We start from the raw sequence: 22,503 nt of genomic DNA on the forward strand, positions 1-22,503 counted from the left end.
CGAAACCAGGAACCAGAAACTGAGACTAATATAAAATAAAATTAAAGATTATGGGGGTTAATAAAAACTTTTGTAGAAAAAATAATGTGAATACATTTATGTTTATATTTCATAACATTTAAAGTAAGTTGGTTTGACTTTTGAAAATCTACCTTTATAAAGTAATGGAGTTTGTAATTTTGAACTTATAATTTGTAATTTTATTTTTGTTAACAAGTACCAGATGGGGGGTATTTTAAGTTTTTAAGGGTTTTTTTGCTTCCTATTACAAGATACCCAAAACTGGAACCGATATTACAAGTTTTGGTTCTGGGTATCTAAGAATCGGAACCATCAATTCCAATTCTAGTTTTAAATTTCAAGAAATCATCGGTTCCTGATTTCAGTTCCTTAAAAAAATACAAGATATCCGAACCAAACACTTTGTAATTGGCCACCAAAATAATGCAGAAGAGTTGGCAGGCGCGGTTGGACTTCCTCCGCGACTTCCGCTGGCTACAGAGAAGTCTGTCAGTGGCACTGTAATTTCCCTTTTCGTCTCGTGTTTACTTTGGAAGTTTGGAGTGATGGTGACGGAGGAAACGTCTCAAGACTCAACAAATAATCGCGGCGAGATTCTTCGACCCATCGTAGTTAGTATAAGTCCGACGAGCTGGCAAAATATGATTGGTAGAAAAGATGTTAGAGGAAATAATGGAGATGTGAAACGTGGCGTCACCGTCATACTCACGCTAAGAATAGAAAGGTGGGGCCGAGCCCACGAGTGACGAGTCCGTACCTGCCGCCGCTTTGTTTGATTGTTTGGTAATAGTGTAATCCGATTTGATGTTTAAAATGTAATCCGATCTAGGGAGTGGATTATCCTGTTCCCCACTTATTTTATAAACTCTTATAATTAAGAGAAAAGAAAAGAAACAATATTAATGTAATTAATTATACAATTTGTCTCAAACAAAAAGATGTTGGGTTTGTATGCAATTTTTTTTTTTTTTTTTTTGTGACCCTAACTAATCCCTCAGAAACCTAAAGTTGATAATTGGGTAAATTCGATCAATAAGGATCCTTATTAACAACCTAGATAGATCGAGCTCAGAATCTCTTAGTAATACACCTAAGAGTCATAATTAATCATATGCAATTATGACATTTTAAATAAATAAATAAAATAATTGAATCCCACTTGAAATCTCCTACTTTAAACTAAGAGTATTAAGGGTCGTTTATTATAGTTTATTCAAATAGAGTTTTACTAGAATAGAATTTATGAGAGTTCGAGTTTTACAAAAAATTTGATAATTGTTGGGATAGAAAAATAAAAAAGAGCTTTATGGTATTTTTGGAAATTTTGGCACTTTCAATGAACTCAAAGGAACTTATGAGAAACCACCATAGTCCAACGGTCAACTAGAACTATTGGATGTATTATTTAAGAGGTATTGAGTTTGATTTACTTAAGTTGTTAATAGATGTGACTACTGAGAGGATTTACTCGACTATCAATTTCAGTGCCCCGAATGAGTAGTTGAGATACGTATAAGCTAGTCCGGACACCCTCGATCACCAAAAAAAAAAAAAGGGCTTATGGGAAGTAGCCCAGATTTTGTCTTTCCCAAAAGATGCAAAATAACGTGTTTTAAAAGAATATTTATAAACTTTAAATAAGTTATTCTAGCAAAGTATGCCCAATTAAGCAGGGTCTATGGCTTTGTTTGAGACGATTTATTCAAGTCGAGTTCATTGAAGTATAGGTCATTAGTAGAAAGTGGAAGATTTATTTATTTATTTTTTTTTTTTTGGGGTTATTTAGATTAAATAAAATTAAAGAGATTTTAAGCATTAATTTTTTAGAAAAGTTTTAATATATAATAATAGATATAGGTCAAATTTATGAAATAAAATAGAATTTTTTTTTTTAATTTTAACACTTTAAATAAGATAAAAAAAGGCTCACGGGAAGGACTAATAATTTGAGCATTTTTCACTAATAGTAAAATCTTTTAAGCACTTTTAAAATGCAATAAATCAGCTAAAAATATTTAGTAATACACTAATAAATAAACTATTTTGACCCTAAATTAGTGTAACCAAACATGATATAAATATTTTAATCCGTTAATTTAAAATATATAAATTTGTTTATGTATATTTCTTTTTTTTTTTTAGATCTTAAAAAAAATAAAAAAAAATATTAATTTATTATTAAGCTTAGCCGTCCTTTTTGGGTCACGACCTCTTAGATTCTCCACCATCCAACACGTCCCGTGTTCGATTCCCCACGGCCCCCACAATTTCGTCTCTGTTAAATATTATTTATTCGCACTAATAAAATTTCATATTCTGATTCTAATTTACTTCTCTCTCTTTGACTCGCTCTGTTCAGTTTCCCCCTCTATCTCTCTCTCTCTGTGTCTGTCTCTCTACCTTGAGTCCCAATGGCTTCAGAGGGACACTTACCTGCAATAAAGGTACCGACAAAACCCCCCCACTTTTATTTTAACTGGATTACAGGGTTTTGTATTTTCGTATCTTCGGGTTTTGATTTTTGTTTTGTTTAGGGCGCCAAAGTGCTTATGGTTGGAGCTGGTGGTATCGGCTGCGAGCTGCTTAAGACTCTCGCTCTCTCCGGCTTTCAAGATATTCATATTGTTAGTGCTTTCGCTTTTGTTTTTAATTTTGAAGAAATTTATGTATGGGTTTTGTTTTTGGTTTACTTGTGCTTTACTAGGGTTTCTAGCTGGGTGATTATGTGTAATTTTTATTTTTATTTTGTAATTTAATTTACTGGGGTTTAGTTATTTGGTGCTTAAAGTGTCGAATTTGTTATATTTGGGTACTGGTGTGAACAGGAAAAATGGAAAGATTCCACCTTGAGGAGTTAGTTAGTTTTGTGCTTGAGTTTGCTTAGTGGGTTCAAATGAATTTCTTAGACTCTGGTTGTGGAACAATTTTGAAAGGTGGTGTGGATGTTGATGGTGATTTGGATTCTGATGGTAAAATATCAAATTTGATGTTAGTGGGTATTGGCATTAAAGCATAGCTGTTGTTGGTATCGATAACTGATTATGTTATATTTTCTTTATGGAGTTTGAGTTCACCCTTGATATTAAATTTTACAATTAAGAAATCTGACGTTTTTGTTGGATTCTTTGCATATAAATATGGATAAAGCAGGTAAACCCTGTGTAATGCCTTTTTTTTTTGGGCATTATTTTCCTTAATTATCCAGGGGCATCTAGTTGGTGTTTATCCTATTACCATTTTTTCCTTACCTCTGTCCTTGATAATTGGTAACATGTTTATTATTGTTCGTTTTTGGAACTTAAATTAAAATCATTTATTTGCTACAATTAGTATAGGTGATTTCCATATTTCTTTTGTCGCTTATCTATGAAAGTTTTTGTTCGAGTTTCGGAAATTCCTTCAGTTTTTGCAACATGTGCTGGCATGTGTTATTGGCATATAATAATTTTTTCTGTAATCATCTGTTTGCAGATTGACATGGATACCATCGAAGTCAGTAACCTGAATAGGCAATTTTTATTTCGTCAATCACATGTTGGCCAGTCTAAGGCCAAGGTAGAACCGCAGTGAGAGTCTTTCTTTTAATGCTTGCTGAAGCACTATTTAAGTTGTTCATAACTCTCTCATCAATATTTAAACCAGGTTGCTCGCGATGCTGTCTTAAATTTTAGGCCTGGCATGAGCATTACACCACATCATGCCAATGTTAAGGATCCTGAGTTCAATGTTGATTTCTTCAAGCAATTTAACGTTGTTCTGAATGGACTAGACAATCTAGATGCAAGGCGGCATGTGAACCGCCTCTGCTTGGCAGCTGATGTTCCTTTGGTTGAAAGTGGGACTACAGGCTTCCTGGGACAGGTAATAAAGATGATATTTAGTCTTTGGCAACAATCTATATCCTTAAAGGGGTTTATTAAAAGACTGCATCTAATTATACATTTTCTTTTTTATGCCCACTTCTTGGAACTGTGAGTTTACTGCAATTGATTTTGCTTTCATTTTTGTATAACAGAGGTTTCAACCACCTGATATTTTAACAGCCAAATAAAATTTAGTTAAACAACTTGCAACCAGATTGGGAATTACCTTTTATTTTCTCCTCCTAGTACATCACATGTTTTTTTTAAACTTGCAAAGGTTAAGTAATTTTTTATTGATGAGATCTTTGTGACTTAAAATTGTTATGAAAATTTTGTCTCCTTCAAGAAAGCTGGCATTCAATGTGATGTGTGGGTATGGACTTCTAAGAATTATTTCGACTTAGAGACATTTATTTAGTATTGTTATTCATGCTTGGTAGTTGATACCCGAGCATCTAAAATATTGAGTTTCACCTATTGGTTGAAAAGAAAATCTGCTTTTGTTTATTACTTTCTAATGTTACAAATCCATGTTCCTTCCTCTCTCTGCCTGTTTGACCAGATATTCATGCTTTTAATTTGGTTGTGTTGATTTGTTCGACATTTCTGATGGTCATGATCATGATCCTTGGTTCTTACCAATTTCATGGAACCAGGTCACAGTGCATATAAAAGGAAAAACCGAATGTTATGAATGTCAGCCCAAACCTGCACCGAAAACCTATCCTGTCTGTACAATAACAAGCACTCCATCAAAGGTGCGTGCTTTTCTTTTTGCAAGCATGTGAAGTTTAGTTTTGTGTTGGAAAATGGAATATTTGGTTGACTGTGGCTTGTTATGATTATAATGTTATTACTAGTGGTTAATTGTTATTACTAATTTAATGGGAAAGAAAGTGGGTTTTGTTATGTTAAGATTGCTCTTAAGATAGTATAGATCTTATTCATCAAAATTTGCTCAGGTTCTTCTTGGCTGTTGACAAAATATTTATTTGGTAATGGTGTCTATGTTGAATTTGCAGTTTGTTCACTGTATTGTATGGGCTAAGGACCTGCTTTTTGCTAAGTTGTTTGGAGACAAGAATCAGGAAAATGATTTAAATGTGCGCTCCAGTGATGCTACTAACTCATCAGAACAAGCAAAAGATGTATTTGAACGAAGAAAGGATGAAGATTTTGGCCAATATGGAAGAAGAATATATGACCATGTGTTTGGTTATAACATTGAATTAGCTTTGTCTAATGAAGAGACTTGGAATAAAAGGAAAAGACCAAGGCCTATATATAGTAAGGATTTCCTGTCTGAAGAACTGAATCATCAGAACGGAAATGTGGATAACAGTTGCCTAACTGATGCTTTTTCATCTGTGTCTGCCATGGCGTCTTTGGGTCTGAAGAATCCACAGGATAAATGGTCCCTTCTGGAAAGTACAAGAGTTTTTCTTGAGGCTTTGAAACAATTTTTTCTGAAGAGAGAAAAGGTTTGTCTTGATCTCATGCTTTTAAACCAATGTTTGGAAAAAACCTTTGAATTTCTTGATTAACTAGTTTTCCTTTTCCCGTTCAAAGCTAAATATTGTATATATAACATATTTTTGTGCAGGAGATTGGAAACCTGAGTTTCGATAAAGATGATCAGTTGGCAGTAGAATTTGTTACAGCTGCTGCAAATATTCGGGCTGCTTCTTTTGGCATTCCTTTGCATAGCCTTTTTGAAGCCAAAGGCATTGCTGGTAATATTGTGCATGCTGTTGCAACAACAAATGCTATTATAGCTGGGTTGATTGTGATTGAAGCAATCAAGGTGCTACAGAAGGATACTGATAACTATCGGTGTGGCTCATATCTGTTTAGGTTTTGTTTTATGTTAATGTGATTCGTAGTCTGCTGAACATCTATCTTTATTCTCTGTACAATGATAAGTTAGTAAAGAAATTTAACTGAGACTATTCTTTTACTTGTTTGAAATACTTGAAAAAGATAACTGCTACCAATGGTCTGTTTCTGTACTCTGTTCTGCAAAATTCATTTGCTTGATGATATTAATATTGCCTTTTGTATCTATATCTAAGATTAGCAACTGCTGAATGTGCTGAAGTCTTATTTGGAACTTATATGCAGGATGACGTATTGTCTTGAACATGTTAGCAGAAAGATGCTCCTTATGCCAGTGGAACCTTATGAACCAAACAAGTCCTGCTATGTTTGCTCTGAGGTCTAGTTTATTTCCTTTTAACACTATTGTGGAAATCTCTTTATATGTTTTTCTCAGTCATGATGGTAATCTGCTGCTTAAAACAGACACCACTATTGCTTGAGATTAATACTTATCGCTCAAAGTTGCGGGATTTTGTGGAAAAAATTGTTAAGGCCAAGCTTGGCATGAACTTTCCATTGATTATGCATGGTTCAAACCTTCTTTATGAAGTTGGTGATGATCTTGATGAAGATATGGTAGCAAATTATGCTGCCAACCTTGAGAAGGTAAATTTTGTCTTTTTGCTAGGAATGACTTTACTGCTTTAATGTTGCAACCATGCATTTTTCTTTGTATCTCTTCCGCTCTCCTTCATTTTCTAGTTTAAATCAATTTTGTTCTTGCCTCAGGTGCTATCTGAACTTCCTTCTCCAGTTAATAGTGGGACGATGCTCACTGTAGAGGATCTTCAACAGGAGTTGGTTTGCAGTATCAATATCAAACATAGGTTTGTATTTACTTTAATAAGGCAAATTTCAAAGCCAAGCATAATACATTCTATTGACTGCTCCTGAAATTTTGCAGAATGCTGCTTAATTTCCATTCGTTTTGGGGATGGGAGAGTGTTCATTCCCTTACAAATCTGTTCGTAAAGTTTTATAAGTGCATGCATGTTTTGTAATATCTCATATCAAGGCCTTTGGTATAGTGGCTGGAAAAATACACTCATGTGAGTGATCTTTAGCTTGTATAATCATTGCTTTGGGGTTCGGTTCCTCTGTTTTCTTTCAAGAGGGATTAGGGTAAATTTACAAGTGTCTGTTGTTGATCAGATTATTTTCTTTATTTTTTGATATTCTCATGGCTTAGCTTATGGTTGTGTTGGTTTTCATGATGGTCCATTAGTGTCTTGAATGATAATAGCCTTAACTTTTTTGTATTTTTTGTTTCATTGAGATATCAGTAGGAAGAAAGTAGACTTTTCATTGCTTTAACTCGGATGACTTTTTGAAGATTCAGTTGTGTGGTAAAATCTGTAGTACTGCCCGATTTACATGGTCCAAAGCTTCATGAATTGTTTGGATTGGTTGATTTGTGATGAATATTTGGATCCCGATTCTCATGATTTGTCATGAATTTTTTGTTACGTTTGATCAGCTGCTTATATATATCACATACTTGGAATTTTATCAGGGATGAATTTGATGAAGAAAAGGAGCCGGATGGAATGGTTCTAACTGGATGGACACAAGCTCCTGCAGTGGTTGGAAACGGTGGGAGCACATCAAATGCACGGCAAGCAGAAGCTGAAAAGGATACTGAGGTGGATGAAATTTCAGAACCTTCTGGGAAGAAACGTAAATTATCGGAAGTGGATATTCCAAATGCTGCTGATGGAACTGGAAATCACAAGGAGGTTAAAGAGCTTGATGATGATGATGACGATGACGATTTGGTGATGCTTGATGATTTTGATTCAGTCACCAACAAGAAGAAAAGATTGCAATAGTTTTGGTGGTGGGAATCAACCTTTGACTGTGGAAGACTTCTTACTTCCTAATTTTGTACCATTAGTGAGGAATGGAAAATTCTTTTGGTGCATAAAGTGTTAATTATTAGGTAACAAGGAGAGTATCTTGTAAGTGTTAGATAAAGTATTTAATTGTAGCCTCCATTTCTCTGTATAACAACAATATATATGTATTTTTACCCAGCTAGGTTGACAATGGATGAGATGAGACTGTAATGTTGCTAGTGACGGAATGTTGGATATTTATTGACCCTACGATTAAATGAGTGAAAGAATTGAACTTAAATACCATAGTTTCTTGAATTGCGATCTGGGTAATTTTAGTTTGTCTTTTATTTCCATACGTCCAGTTGTCGATGTTAATAAAGCAAACGAAATAAATGTGTGCGAAGGAGTTGTTTACTAACCACCGTCGGGTGATCCAGTGGTTATCTAAGACTCTTGAGTATATTATTCAAGGAGTCATAACTCATAAGTTCAATTCACTTGACTTGTTAATAGAGATGGTCATTATGGAACTTCAGGGCTTTGACGGATTAATTAAGGTATGTGTACGCTGGTTCGGATACTCTCAATCACCAAAAACAAGAAAGTTGAATTATGCAAGAAGTCATGAGTTTGATCCACTTAACTTGCTAATAGAGATGATCATTATAGGGATTTATTTGGCTGTCAATTTTACGGTCTTGGGAGATTAATTAAAGTGTGTGTAAATTGACTCGGATACTCTCAATCACCAAAAACAAAAAAATCGTTTACTTGACACTATTAGAAACGGCATGTCATCCTTAAGGTAAAAAAAGGCATCAAACATGAAGTTTAATTTGCCCAACGGATTATATATTTATAAAATTGTCAATTTTTTACTTGTGTACATAAAAAAAAAAAAAAAAAACAAAAAATTTGTTACAAGGGTCTATATGTCACTCGAGAGGTAATAGAGGTAACTATTATGAGGATATATCCGACTGTTAACTTTAGAGTCTCAGGAAATTAGTTAAGCAGCGTGCGAACTAACCCAGACACCCTCTATCACAAAAAAAAAAAAAAAAAAAAAATTGAAACCGGCCGGCATGTCATCCTCGAGCTAAAAAAGGGCATCAAACTAGAAGATTAATTTGCCCAATGGATTATATATTTATAAAATTATCAGTTTTTGACTTCTGTACATAAGCCAAACATTAAAAAAAAAACAATTGTTATAGGGGTCTATAGGGTGTCCCTGTCCCATGATAATATTCACCCTCCTCTCGGAATCCCGAGTCTCCTGGAGTGTCCGGATGCGGCGGGAGAGGGATACCCGGGAGGGGGCGTGACACTATATATATATATATATATATCAGAATACAAGAAGCCAAGGAAATTTGGGTTGTAAATTATGTAAATTTACAGAAGGAGAAGCGTAATGGTTAATGAACATAAGGTGCGGCAAAGTGGGTGGTACTTGAAACCCTTCGACATGGATATTGAGGAATTATATTATTTTGCACATCTTCATTCCTATTCAAATATTTGACCTTCCTTTTCTTGGCGTCTGGTTTTTCTTGTTTCTTAAGGTCTTCTACACTTCGAACATCCGCCATGCACGTAAATGATCTTGCCTTCCCTGAGTAATACCTTGACAACCCTCTTCTGCAAATCATAATATAATAAACATTCAATATTTCATAAACAACAATTAAACACCACCATTAATGAACAAAAAAAGTCTTTTCTTACTTTTTAGGAAGACTTGTCTGCAACGAACCCATGTCGAAGCACCTCGTTTCATCTTCATATTGATCCATATCCAAAAGCGATGGAGTTAAACAGTTTCAGGGTCAATGGTTTTTTATATAATAAGCTTTAATACTGATATGGAGGAGGTATTGGCTTTATCTATAAATGTGGGCTGAACCATGCCATGTTGCTTAATTTGGTTTAGCTTTATATATCTTATATCCACATCCTTATCTATACTTGCTCTTGTTCAATCAAATCTACCTTCGCATATTACACCTTTTTGTTCCCACCGCTCCTTTTTATCTATTGAGGATATATGTTAATAAAGCAATTGATCTAAACCATTCTTTAGGCTCACCACGTTGTAGAGTGGGAATAAAACTAACCCATTTACCACTTTCTTTCAGGAATATAAAAGTCGCATTATCCACCGTTGGATGGTCCAACGGTTAACTAAGACTCTTAAATGTATTGTTCAAGAGGTCCTGGGTTCGATCTATCTGGATTGTTAATAGAGATAGCCACTGAGGGGATTTACCCGGTTGTCAACTTCAGAACCCTGAGAGATTAGTTGAAGTATACGCAAGCTGACCTGGATATATATATATATATATATATATAAGTCAAAAGGGCATGCTCCATCTCTAATTCCTTTGGAATATCTACAGCAAACCTGAATAATTTTAGGCTCCACTGGTAATTGTTTTGGTGGATATATTATCAGTTTTGAGTTCAGCTGGTACTGATTTGTTTTTGTCTTCACTTAAGCTGTCTTTCGTCTAAAATGCTAATTACGAGAATTCAAACCTTATAAATTAAATCTCAGATTCCCTTTTGTTAGCGATATGGAATATGACAAACCTAATTATCTCTACGTAGTTTGACGGTTTACTTGGGATTCTTAGATGTATTACTCAAAAGGTTTTGATTTCGTTTTTCCACGACTATTAATAAGGAGATAGCTACTGCAGTCTTACCTGACCGTTAACTTTAGGATTCTAGGAAACTAGTTGAGATACGCGGAAGCTGACCCGAACACTCCCGGATACCAAAATATATAAATGACAAACGTCAAGTTCCACAGTGTGAAATGGCTTATTGTCATGAGCTAAAGAACTGCACATTTTATGGACCCATATCCTGGGTTCTGAAAACCAGCACCCGGTATGTATGGTAGCTGGTTTTCTTTGTATCAATTAGTAAAGCCTCAATATCATGCATGGAATAAATCTAGTTTCTTCATAACTTTTCAGTATCTTGACAAATTATGCTGCCAAGGTTTTTAATTATCAGTAAAAAAAATTTCTTGTAGTTTCTGCAGATACGAATAAAAGTGAAGGTATCAGACAGTCTACACAGATCTACTATAACCAATTATATTAATACTGAGACAGAAAGCAGTACAAAATCTTGGCATTTTTTTTATTGGATTCAAGTTCTTAAGCACTAAATTCTTCTTTTTTTTTTTTTTTTTTTTTTTTTTTTTTTTTTGGGTGATTGGGGGTGTCCGGACGAGTTTGTGTGCCCCTCAACTAATCCCCCGGAGCCCTGAAGTTAATAGCCGAATAAATCCCCTCAATGGTCATCCCTATTAACAACCCAGGTGGACCAAACTCAGGACCTCTTGAGTAATGCACCCAAGAGTCCTAGTTGACCGCTGGATTACTCGGTGGTGGTTTAAGCACTAAATTTTGGTGTAAACTTTCAGTTGGTCTCTCTGATTAGCCTTGTTATGCCTATGAGATTGAATCAGCTAATCAGGGTCTAGAATTGCCTTTATTTTCCTGTTGCTCTGGCTAGTCTTCCAACATACAATCAGATATGAAGCTCCATATCAGTAAAAAATTGTTCTTCATTTTCTTGCAAATTTACAACAAAATTTGCATATTTTTCTACTCTGATAAAACAGCTAAACCATCATATAACACCCATCTGTGCAATACATTGATCATAAATTATGTTTGATACAAATGTGTGTCACTATGGAACTATATACCCTGCGACATAGGCACAAGATAGACAGGAGAAAAAAAATACAAAAATACAAAAAAAAAAAAAAATGTCTACTTCAAATAATTGTAACATTCAGCAACATTGTACATTAGTATATCAGAAATGCTATCCATGGACGTTCAAAATGCTAACTGTTTCCCATTCATGAAGAAGCAGAACAGACCATCAGTGCTACACATGTATAAATTTACTCCACAAGACTGTTTGGTGTTGCACCACTTTACACATTCTTCAATCACTCAAAACATATTCATAATTTACCTACCATTAAGCCCTGAAAACTGGGCAAACATTGCAGTTCCTGAATGTGAATTGATGGCCTCAACTTGTGCCGGTCCTGTGTTTTCCTCCGGATGAGTAACCGGACGATTGTCCGAGGGGGAAGAAAGAGTGGTTGGTGGAAGTACAGCATTAGTGGAGGCAGTAACAGACTCATCATCCTCAGCTTTTCCTTTTGTGAAAGCTTCTTGTAATTGCAAAGCATACTCTAAGTTCCACAATACATCTCCCATTGTAGGCCTGTCCACACCATGCTCGGCCAAACACTTCTCTGCAGCCTCAGCAAACTTCTTCATTGATTCAGGATTGATAGTACCTGCCAGATGAGGGTCCATGACCTTTTCAAGCAGACCTTTTCTCTTCCATTGCATTGCCCATTCAGCCAAATTAACTTGTTCTCTTGGCAGTTGTGGGTTAATTGCAGGCCTGGCGCACAGTACCTCAAACAGAACCACACCAAATGAGTACACATCTGATTTGTCTGTCAATTGCTGCCGCCTGAAGTACTCTGGGTCCAGATACCCGAAACTTCCCTTCACAGCTGTACTTACATGACCCTGTCCCATTGGTGTATCTTTGGAAAGTCCAAAATCTGCTACCTTGGCAACAAATGCTTCATCAAGCAAAATGTTTGTGGTCTTAACATCGCGGTGAATGATACCTTGTGCAGTTCCAGTGTGAAGATAGTGAAGTCCGCGAGCAGCACCAATAGATATCTCCAGCCTTTGCTTCCATGACAATGGTGGCAGATTTTTTCCATACAAGTGATCCCTAAATGGTCCATTGGACATGTACTCATAAACCAGGATCATTTCTGAATTCTCATCACAGTAGCCAATAAGTGACACCAAATGCCTATGCCTAAGCTTAGATAACATTTGGATTTCTGTTTCAAACTCTGTGATACCTTGTTCGGATTGTGGGTTCCCTCTCTTGACAGCGACTTTGGTTCCATCATCAATCTCACCAAGATACACATTGCCAAATCCACCAACACCGATTACGGCACTATTGTCAAAGTTTTTTGTTGCTTCTTGCAACTCTGCCAAAGAGAAGTACCTGCCTAGGCCTAAAGCTGAGTTAAAGCCATTCTTGTGAGAGCCGGTCTTGCTAGTCATGAAGCTTGTGTCACCAGTATGCAGAGGAAGCAACCAAGAAGAAAAGCTATTTCTCCTTTGCCAATCTTGGGGTCTCTTGTGCCATTTAATCACCATTGCACCAAGTCCAACAAATGCTCCAAACATCATTGCAAATCCAACTGCAGCTACTGTACCACGGTTGGATGAACCTTCCTTGCTGCCATCAACACCAAACTCTCCATCCAAACTATTTACTGAATTACTCATTTTCATAACCTCCAACCCATTTAGAATTGCATTTCTTGTACCAGTATTCTGATTCATTGGACCAATTTGAACGCTGAGTCCACCGGACATGAGTGTAGCATTCACTACAATATCTTTATAGTATGGAGTGGCCAGAGCCTTTGTGAGGGTAGACAAATCCAACCCAGATATTGCAGTTTTCCCATTAACGTATACATTGAAATATAGATCATCCATGGATTTACTTACAATGTCACAAAAATGCATCCGAAGCAGATAGCTAAACGTTGTGTCGACATCAAAGTTCCATGTGACATTGAAATTTGGTTGAATTGTGGCTGACTCACCCATCTCCGAAGCAGAAGAATACACTGCTACTGGTGCAATCAATGGTGTGACTACTTCTGGATATTTGATGCTATCAGAACCAACAGAGACACTTTTAGCCAAGGATTTATCCTTAAGATATGGACCATCAGGCACCCAAGTCCTACCAAGTGTGTCATTCTCTGGGGTGATCAAAGCTCCCCCCATGTTAATCCTGTGCACATATTGGTATGAAAATTTGGTCAAACCAGGATAACTATTAATTGGGAAAAGACTGGAGCCTTCATCACTGATCAAGTCATCCGGAGCAGAAACAACCTCAATGGCATTAATGAAAGCCATTGAATTCTTCATTGGTATAAACTTGAGAGACAATGTAGGGTCAGTCCCATTGAGCAAGTACTCCTTCAGGACAACTTGATTATTATTTTCGAGTTTGAAGTTGTGAAGGAGAACATGTTTTCCTGTTTCAACGGAGAACGATGCTTTCGTCAGGTCATGTTCCTTAACAGACATGGCAAAGAAATGGAGACGTATCCAATGCCATCTATTTTCTGTCAAACGGAAATTGTAAGTCGCTTCTTCTGTAAAAACTCTAGCAGTTAAATATATAGGTGAAGGTACATCAGCTGACTGGACAGAAACTTGAATGTCCTCTTTAGTTTGCAAGAATTGAGAGGATTCCTTATCTGTTTTGAATGTTCTTCCATCAGGAAGAGCAGAAGAGGACTTGCCTCCACAATCAATGAGGATATTATCTTTGGGAGTGAAGCTGGTGGTGGTGTCTGAAAAGGCGGTAAAGGGGCTGGAGACAAAAGCAAAAACAAGAACCAGGAGGATAGCCATCGATGAAGAAGATGAAGACGACGACATAGAGGAGCATAGAAATGGGATTGCTTAGTTTTTTTTTTTCTTTTTTTTCTTTTTTTTTTTTTTGTTTGATTTCAGTTTTATTGTTTTTCTATGTCCATCCCTCCTGGTTGAAGAAGGGATGTTTAGAACTGGATCCAATAAAGGATGTTTGAAGAGGATTTTGTTTTTATTTACTAAAATGGGGGTGTGGTGTTATTTTTTACTGAGTTTTCTTTATTCTCAGAGGAGGAAAGCCATTGACAGCCTGAAAGAAGTTTGCATTCCTGAAAAAAGGGCAAGGTTTATGGAGAAGGATCTTTTTCTGTAAAATTTCTGGTAAGGCTTTTTTTAGTAAGTGGTAACAGAAAATGGCGCTGGGGCTAAACAGGAGACACCCATTTGAACCCGTCAAACTCCATATATATCTCTCTCTTTCTCTCCACTGATTGTTTTAGATTGTAGTTCAAATTAAGCTGATGGAAATTGGGATATAGCGAATCTTATCAATATAATCTTAGGTATTATTCAAAAGGTCCCGAGTTTGATTAACCTCGGTTGCTAGTAGGAGGGCCACTGAAGGTTTATCCGATCGTTAACTTCAGGGTTTCGGGGATTAGTTGAGATGTGTGCAAACTGGCCCGAATACCGTGGTCACAAAAAATAAAATGATAACATATGCAATTGAAGTAATTTAATGTCAGTAATCCAACATAACCTGCTGCAACTGAGACATGGCATATTCATGCAACAGATAAATGAGACTTGGGGAAATCTGATCCTTTAATAGACTTTCCGAAAATTCAGATTTAAGGGTCATATGTGTATTGATCAGTCAGCTCAATATAAATGTGACTCTTGTTTTAGATTTCAGTTCAAAGCTGATGAGAGTTATGGTTCATTGAGAACGATTATTGGAAAATAAATTGGGTGTCCGAGTCCACTTAGGTATACCTCAACTAATTCTCCGAGACCCTGAAATTAACAGCCGGATAAATCCCATTAGTGGCCACTCTTGTTAGCAATCCGGGTGGATCGAACTCAAGACTTGCTTTATAATAGTGTTACTTTTATTTGCAGTTGGTGAATGAAAATCTTCACTGCCATTAATTGTAATGTCTCCAAAGCTTGTTGGTGAATTTGTTTGTCTCCAGCGGCCACCGCATTGAAACCTGGATAAGGGAATAAAACATGATGGATTGAAGACAAAAGATGCTTTTACCAAATGTTACCTCAAAAATTTGTAACTAAAACAAGCAAAAAAGCCACAAAACCCCGATTACCCTGTTTTTTTTTTTAATTTTTCGGCTGGTAATGACTTTTAATTATGGGTAAATCGTAGAGTTTTTTTGAAGCATTTTCTTCACCGTCTCATTTTTCTAATCCTATTCTGGGTTTTGTTCTAGTTTTTGTTTTTGTTCTAGTTTCTATTCCCGTTCTGAGTTCTATTCCTATTCCAATTATTATCATTGTACTAGTTCTCATAATTTTTCCCATTCTCATTCCCGTTCTCATCTCTTTTCCATTCCCATTCCCGTTCTCATTCCTATTTCCATAGTCATTCCCATACTCATTCACATTCCAGTAATCCATTGCCATTCCCATTCATATTCCCGTCCCATTCCCATTACCATGATCATTCCCTTTCCTACTCCCATCCCTTTCCCTTTTCCTTCCCCATTTGCACTCCCATTCCCATTCCTGTGCCCATTCCCATTCTCATTCCCATTCCCGTTATCCATTGCCATTCCCATTCATATTCCCGTTCCATTCCCATGACCATTCCCTTTCGTATTCCCATCCCTTTCCCTTTTCCTTCCTCGTTTGCACTCCCATTCCCATTCCCCTTTCTTTCCTAATACAATCCTCTTTCCCTTTCCCTTTCCCTTTCCCTTTCCATTCACCTTCCCATTCCTATTACAATTTCGTTTCCGTTTCTGCTTCACTTTCCCATTCCCATTCTCATTCTCATTCCATTCCCCTTCCCATTCCTATTACAATTTCGTTTCCCTTTCCCATTCCCCTTCCCATTCTTATTACGATTCCCATTCCCATTATGATTTCCATTCCCATTCTCATTCTCATTCCTATTACAATTCCCATTCCCATTACGATTCCGCTTCTAATTCCTGTTACGATTCCTTTTTCGATTCCCATTCCCATTACGATTCCGCTTCTCATTCCTATTACAATTCCTTTTTCTATTCCCATTCCCATTAAGATTTTGTTTCTCCTTCCTATAAAGATTCCCTTTCCCTTTCCAATTAGGATTCCCTTTTCGACTCCCATTCCAATTACGATTCCCTTTCTCATCCCCATTGCCATTCCCTCTCCCATTCCCATTCCTATTACAATTGCCTTTCCATTTTCCCATAACCATTCCCTTTCACTTTCCTTTTCCCACTACGATTCCTTTCACTTTCCTTTTCCCGTTACAATTCCCTTTCCCTTTCTCGTTACCATTCTCTTTGCCGTTCCCTTTTTTCCCTTTCCCATTACAACTTTTATATAAGAGATTAAGGCTGGCAACTTTTGCAATAAGCCGAGACATGAATTATACATGCAACAGATACCGATTGTGATCAATTGAGACATGACATATACAACAAATACATGATGTTTGACAACTGATGATAAGTGGCTTCAATTACACTTGCTGTAAAATATGATCCTTTAAAACATTTTGGGAAAATCCACAATTAAGGGTCCTTAAACCCAACAAGATTAATGTCATGTAATCCTGTTGATATAGCAATATTTCTAGTTGTTTAAAGAAACTGAAAGCAATTCTATAAAGCAATATTTCAATTTTCTTGTTGATATACGGCAAAGACAAATGACATTTAATCCTCTCAATAATCATTATTTTATTTCTAGTAGTTCATTTAGTCCCCATGGTCACGCTTGTTCTCGAGATAAATACATGAACCCAACTCCTGATCAAGGGAACTGGTGGAATTTTACCATTTTTCCATGAGTTGCAGACAAATGCAAATCTTCACTGCCATTGTAATGACTCCAAAGCTTGTTGGTGAATTTGTTTGTCTCCCGCAGCCACCACATTGAAACCTGGATAATGGGACAAAACATGATGGATGAAGACAAATAGATGCAATTTATTAAATGGCACCTTTGAAATTTGCAGATCTGATATCAGAACTTGTTTCATAAAGTTTAACCCGAGGGAACTAAGAACAAAGATTCCAAAAAAAAAAAAAAAATGTTAATAAAAGGGGATGTACTTGTTGGACGTGAATCTGAAGAAGCCTCCCAGTAAAGTTGATCTCCTCTCCAATCAGTTATAACACCCCCAGCACCTTCTATTACAGGTATCAGAGCAAGAAAATCGTATGGCTGTGAAGTCACAGTTTTAGTTAGACGAAGACAATTAAATCAACCCACTTTTGGGCATCAAATAATACAAGAAATAAGATATTCACATGGATGCCATACAAAATCCAACCACAAAGTAACACAAAAGTGCACAAGTGGTGTAAAAACAAAGCCAGTGATTTAAATTTTACTGCATTTTGTTGAGATAAATTCTCTCCAGTTACAGAATGCATTAGAAATTTGGACAACCCGGCCTTCTCATTCAAATAAGATTAGGTGGTGCTTATTTATTCTTCAAAGTGTCCCCAGTTTGAATTGCTAGCATTATCTCCCTTATTAATGAAAGTGCTTTCTTCACAGCCACACTTGCGTGAATTCATAACAAAACAGAATTACTATTGCAGACTTAAATGCATGCAGTTTACCTTGAGACCAGACTCAACAACTAGATCCACATATCCCGAAGCCAAAAGGGCATAAGCATAGCAGTCACAACCATACAGTGGCACTTTCACCTGTACAGAATTGATAAGTGGAAGGAAAACTTCAGACTTGGGAATTAATAAATCAAGGATTTTATAAGGTTACAAGGAAACCTTGACAGACCCATAGTTGAAGACTGTAATTTCTTTAATATCTTAGACATCATATGTCAACATCTCACAAAGGTCAAATCATATTGCCATTTCATCCTGTTAACTACTGCATTTGAAGAGAAAACGAACACTATCAAAATCAATTTTAAACAATAGCACAGACCTTACTTCTCACACGATCAAATGCATGTTCAGCATCTCCACTGAAGAGATGAGGGCTTGTAGTGTATCTAAACAGAGAGAGGAAAAGGTCAAAGAGAAAGCAGGTTATTTTTTATTAAAATTTTTTTTTTTTATCACTATTTAAACAGTTGCAAACAAATTGTGCATATTTTTTTTTTTTATCACTATTTAAACAGTTGCAAACAAATTGTGCATATCAGCCAGCAAAGGACTTGTAAAGATGTAGTTTAACTGTCCTGGAGCAAAGGGCTCAGAAGCTAGCAGTAGGCACAATTAGTCTTGCTAGAGAAAAAATATATTCAAAAGATAGGAAAACAACACAAATATGCTTGCGACAATTTTGCACAAGTGCGTGTAGACACTTCTTGTCCATTCAATGTAGTTCTCTTTCCACTTATTCCAATCCATCTTTCTCTCAAAACAGGCTGATCAATTATGCCAAGAATCTGCAAACACATGAATACCAGTTTTCAACCAGAACCTATTATGCAATTAACTCACTGTGCAATTTTACACTCAACATAGTAAAGGTGAAAAAAATTATATAACTAAACTTTTGCCAATCGAGATGAGATTCTTACCGGTTTCCCTCGATATAACAGTGCAATGAGAGTACCAAACAAGGGTTTCCCTGACATGAGTAAACATACAGAATTTCTTTGGCAAAGTATTCAAAGCATAAACTTAGTGACAGTAATTTGAAAAAACAGATAGAAACATACCAGTGATAAAACTCTTTGTCCCATCTATTGGATCCAAAACCCAAACATAGTCTGCAAACTTCTCTTTACACCTCCATCCATTCTCCTCTCCAAAACTACAGTTACAACTCTTCAATCATTTCAGCAACAACATATCAATAATAAACTTCAAGAACTTACATGCATTATTAAGATTTAAATGTTTAACTTTTACTCTGTAATTGCAAGGAAAGGCGAAAAAAGAATTAAATGAATACTTCTCCTCAATAGATATCTTAATATCAAAAAAACCATAAACAAAGCACTCATGACCATATTTTTTCTTCACTTAGCTTTAAATTGTCAAATTTTCTGGACTGAAAACAGTAGTAAACATAAGGAAAATATTATCATTTCCTCAATTTTAGCAAACTACTGACTTCAATTCTCTCAGTCCCCAATACATAACTTACATTGCATGAGAAGGAAAAATCTCTAATATAATTGAAATCATAGCTTCCTCTGCGTTCGATCGGCAATGTTACAGGACCTGCAAAGATTCAAATTAACAAAGATACACCAATCAGAGTTATAAAAAAAAAAATAAATAATAAAAAAAATAAAAAAATAAAAAATTAATAACTTTATTCAAAATCATAACACTAACTTCACTTATAGAAAAATTATCAACAAAACATATTCAATTGACTACTTACTCAAGTCCTCTTTATCAAGAATTTCAAATTTACTCCGAAAATATTTGCGAATAACTTCTCCGGCAGCATCCGCAACTTTATTGCCGACGTCAGCGAAGAGATGAGGTCAGGTTCGCCGACTCCATTAGCAGCGACAGCGTGGTTAGAGAGGTTAGAATTAGAAGCCATAGCGGAGATTTTAGCGGCTCTTGATTGAAGAGAGAGCGAAGGACGCTTAAGCGCCGGAAGCTGATGAATAAACGAGAGAGCGTCGTCGTTTTGACGAAGATTGAGTGTTCGGCCGTTGTGGAGAGAAGTGGAGGGAACCAATGCGAGAGGTCTGGAGGACAGGGAGAGGAAGTGAAGTTGAGAGTGCATTTGAGAAGGAGGGTTTAAATAGGCGGGAAAAGTGGGAGCGTTGAGAGGAGAAGACTGAACGGAAGTGACCACTGACGACGTGAGAAAGGAACCCGCACGCAGAGCTGTCTCAAAAGAGTGAGTGCTTTGGAGTTTGAATTAGTGGAAGTTGACGTGTTTTGCACCGTTGGATTTCCAGATGAGAGTTTTTTTTTTTTTTTTGACAATTTGAATTTTATAATTGTTTAAACTAATATTTATACAATTGTTTAATACATGTATAATTTCTTTTCATTTTTAATCTATATTTATTATTTTAAACTATTTTAATGGAAATATAAATGAAAAAGAGAAAATATATGCATATAAGTAGTTAAATAAAATATCTTGTCGATTTTTTTTTCGATAACAGGGATATTGGGTCATTTTACATGTATCTTAACTAATCTCTAAAGTCCATTAAATATCCTATAAAACCGAAAGATCAAGGTGTCGATTTTTCTAATGAATTCGAACCTCATAATTTTAAGTCTTATTAATTTTTATTTTTTAAATAGTAAAATAGACTAATATTAATTTTTTTTAAATAATAATAATAAAGAAACTCATCATTCTGATAAATATGAGGAAAGTCTTTTTTCACCCAAATAATAGTTTAATGACACTTTTCCGCCCATATACTTTTAAAAAATCATTTTGTTATCCAAATTTATATTCCGTTTCGATTTCGACATCGTTACGACCCTACACCACCACATTCTCTTCCCCGATTATTATTCATTAAAACTCCTCAACTCAACTCTCGCCGACCCCGCAAATCACTAGCAATCAAGCAATTAGAGTTTCGTAGTCGTCCCTTCCAAGTAAATTTCGATCAATCACAACCACCAAAATTCAACCTTCACCATCAAAAGATTCATCGGCCTCCCATCTTCAAAAGCCTAACAATTGGACCGAGTTTGTTCTTTGTTCGACTCCCCTCTTCAAAAGTTAAATGTCATTAACATTATTTGGGTGGAAAAAAAGTCGTTAACTCAATAAACAGCTAGTTAAAACCCACAGCCTCAAAACATTTAACTTTCAAATGAGTTTAGGTAGAACTCAAACCGAAGAACTCGTTCGAGAAGAAAGTCCAACCATATATATACATCATATCACCTATCAAATTAGACGATGTAAGACAAATACAACTTTGAACACGAAACAAACTTGTAAGTATTATCGCATATTATAATAAATAAATAAAATCAAAATCATTCATTGAATACAACCAAAAGCAACTATCTAAGAAAGGAAGGTGCGTCTCTTCGTCATCCTAACAACCACCCACCATGGAAACAAGTAGTCTACGTGAAGGAGAGGAAACGCCAAGGAGGTGAATGCATTTCGGTCACTCCCATGTTTCATGGGAGTGGAGATTCACTTTATATATAAAGCTTTATGGCCATGCAATCAGAAGAACGAAATAATGAAAATATAATAATAATGGAAGTCTTATGAGTCCAATTCACCATTGGGTAGTCATCACATATATAACATTAATGGGAGATGACAATACATTATGAAGTTGACACTATATGTATATGTTATGCCTGAAAAGGTAGAACTGACGTGGAGCCATCAGTAAAGGATGGTCAGAGCTCATAGGGATTCGGTGTTGTCCAGGTGCGGCTAGTCGCATCTAGCGCAAGTGGTATGGTTCCTGTCAGTGCAGCAGGTGAATGTCAGGTCAGCAAACAACTGGAGATCGCCACATGTTAAAGTCATGCTTTAATCGAGGAAAACCCTCGGGCAAGTGACCAATGGGACACACAAGAAAAATGATTCGCACGGCACTCACCCACTTGCAGTTTTTTATATCATTATCTTGAACTCTCCCACTATAAATAGAGGACTTCCCTCTTATTTTCAGGGATTAGTTAATTTACACTTAAATAGCTCTCTCTCTCTCTTCTCATTGTATTCTCTCTCTAAACTGTAACTCAACTCGTAAACGCGACTGACCTCTCTTTTTTATTATACAATAGCAGTGGACGTAGGATTGCTTTGAGCATCTGAACCACTTTAAATATTACTCTTTTTCTGTTTAATTCAATCCCCTATATCACGGTGACTTCTAAGTCTTTTAGCATTTTACACGTGCGAGTAATTGATGTAAAAATCAAGCATCAACAATATGTATATATAATGATTCACTACGTATTTGTCTAAAGCTTTTCAACAAAATTTTGATTAGCAACAGAACGAAGATAGACACTAAATACACTCTAACACAATAGTTCGAATCCACGACAAAATAAGAGATAGACCGATCAATTTTATGGGTTAAAATAAAAAATTTATTTTAAAAACATGTAAAATGGGTTTTACAATGAATAGCTAGTGATGGCAATGGGCTAGGCCGGGATGGGTACCCCTTGGCCCAAGCTTAAGCCCAACCTCATGACAAAGGCTCAAGCCAGTCGGGCCCGTCCACGTTATGATAGGTAAAGCCCAAGCCCGGCCTGACGGGCTTTTGTAACCTTAGGCCCA

The 22,503-nt window shown here is 36.1% G+C and overlaps 3 protein-coding genes and 1 long non-coding RNA gene across 4 annotated transcripts; 1 reads left to right on the forward strand and 3 right to left on the reverse strand.

Annotated features, from left to right (window-relative positions):
* The first annotated feature begins 2,341 nt into the window (after positions 1–2,341).
* Positions 2,342–7,915, forward strand: LOC116110140 (SUMO-activating enzyme subunit 2-like). The gene is made up of 11 exons (XM_031396377.1): positions 2,342–2,465; positions 2,556–2,645; positions 3,493–3,576; positions 3,664–3,882; positions 4,541–4,642; positions 4,907–5,365; positions 5,488–5,717; positions 6,006–6,099; positions 6,186–6,368; positions 6,492–6,589; positions 7,276–7,915. The coding sequence occupies exons 1-11, from the start codon at positions 2,433–2,435 to the stop codon at positions 7,589–7,591; spliced, it is 1,908 nt and encodes a 635-aa protein (XP_031252237.1). The 5' UTR covers positions 2,342–2,432; the 3' UTR covers positions 7,592–7,915.
* An 814-nt stretch (positions 7,916–8,729) lies between these two features.
* Positions 8,730–9,521, reverse strand: LOC116110195. The gene is made up of 2 exons (XR_004124860.1): positions 9,332–9,521; positions 8,730–9,244 (listed from the first exon to the last, which is right to left on the reverse strand). It is a non-coding gene; the product is annotated as an uncharacterized LOC116110195 (long non-coding RNA).
* A 2,313-nt stretch (positions 9,522–11,834) lies between these two features.
* On the reverse strand, positions 11,835–14,151 carry LOC116110130 (probable receptor-like protein kinase At4g39110). The gene is given in 2 exon segments (XM_031396359.1): positions 11,835–11,855; positions 11,857–14,151. Coding segments are annotated over 2 exon segments (2,316 nt in total).
* A 2,758-nt stretch (positions 14,152–16,909) lies between these two features.
* LOC116110131 (bifunctional phosphatase IMPL2, chloroplastic) lies at positions 16,910–19,818 on the reverse strand. The gene is given in 11 exon segments (XM_031396360.1): positions 16,910–17,196; positions 17,370–17,481; positions 17,886–17,975; positions 18,220–18,286; positions 18,561–18,685; positions 18,821–18,870; positions 18,962–19,056; positions 19,393–19,446; positions 19,448–19,469; positions 19,636–19,737; positions 19,740–19,818. Coding segments are annotated over 11 exon segments (852 nt in total). The 5' UTR covers positions 19,804–19,818; the 3' UTR covers positions 16,910–17,125.
* Positions 19,819–22,503: the final 2,685 nt, after the last annotated feature.

Source organism: Pistacia vera, unplaced genomic scaffold, assembly GCF_008641045.1.
Source record: "Pistacia vera cultivar Batoury unplaced genomic scaffold, PisVer_v2 Contig598, whole genome shotgun sequence".
Classification (NCBI taxonomy): domain Eukaryota; kingdom Viridiplantae; phylum Streptophyta; class Magnoliopsida; order Sapindales; family Anacardiaceae; genus Pistacia; species Pistacia vera.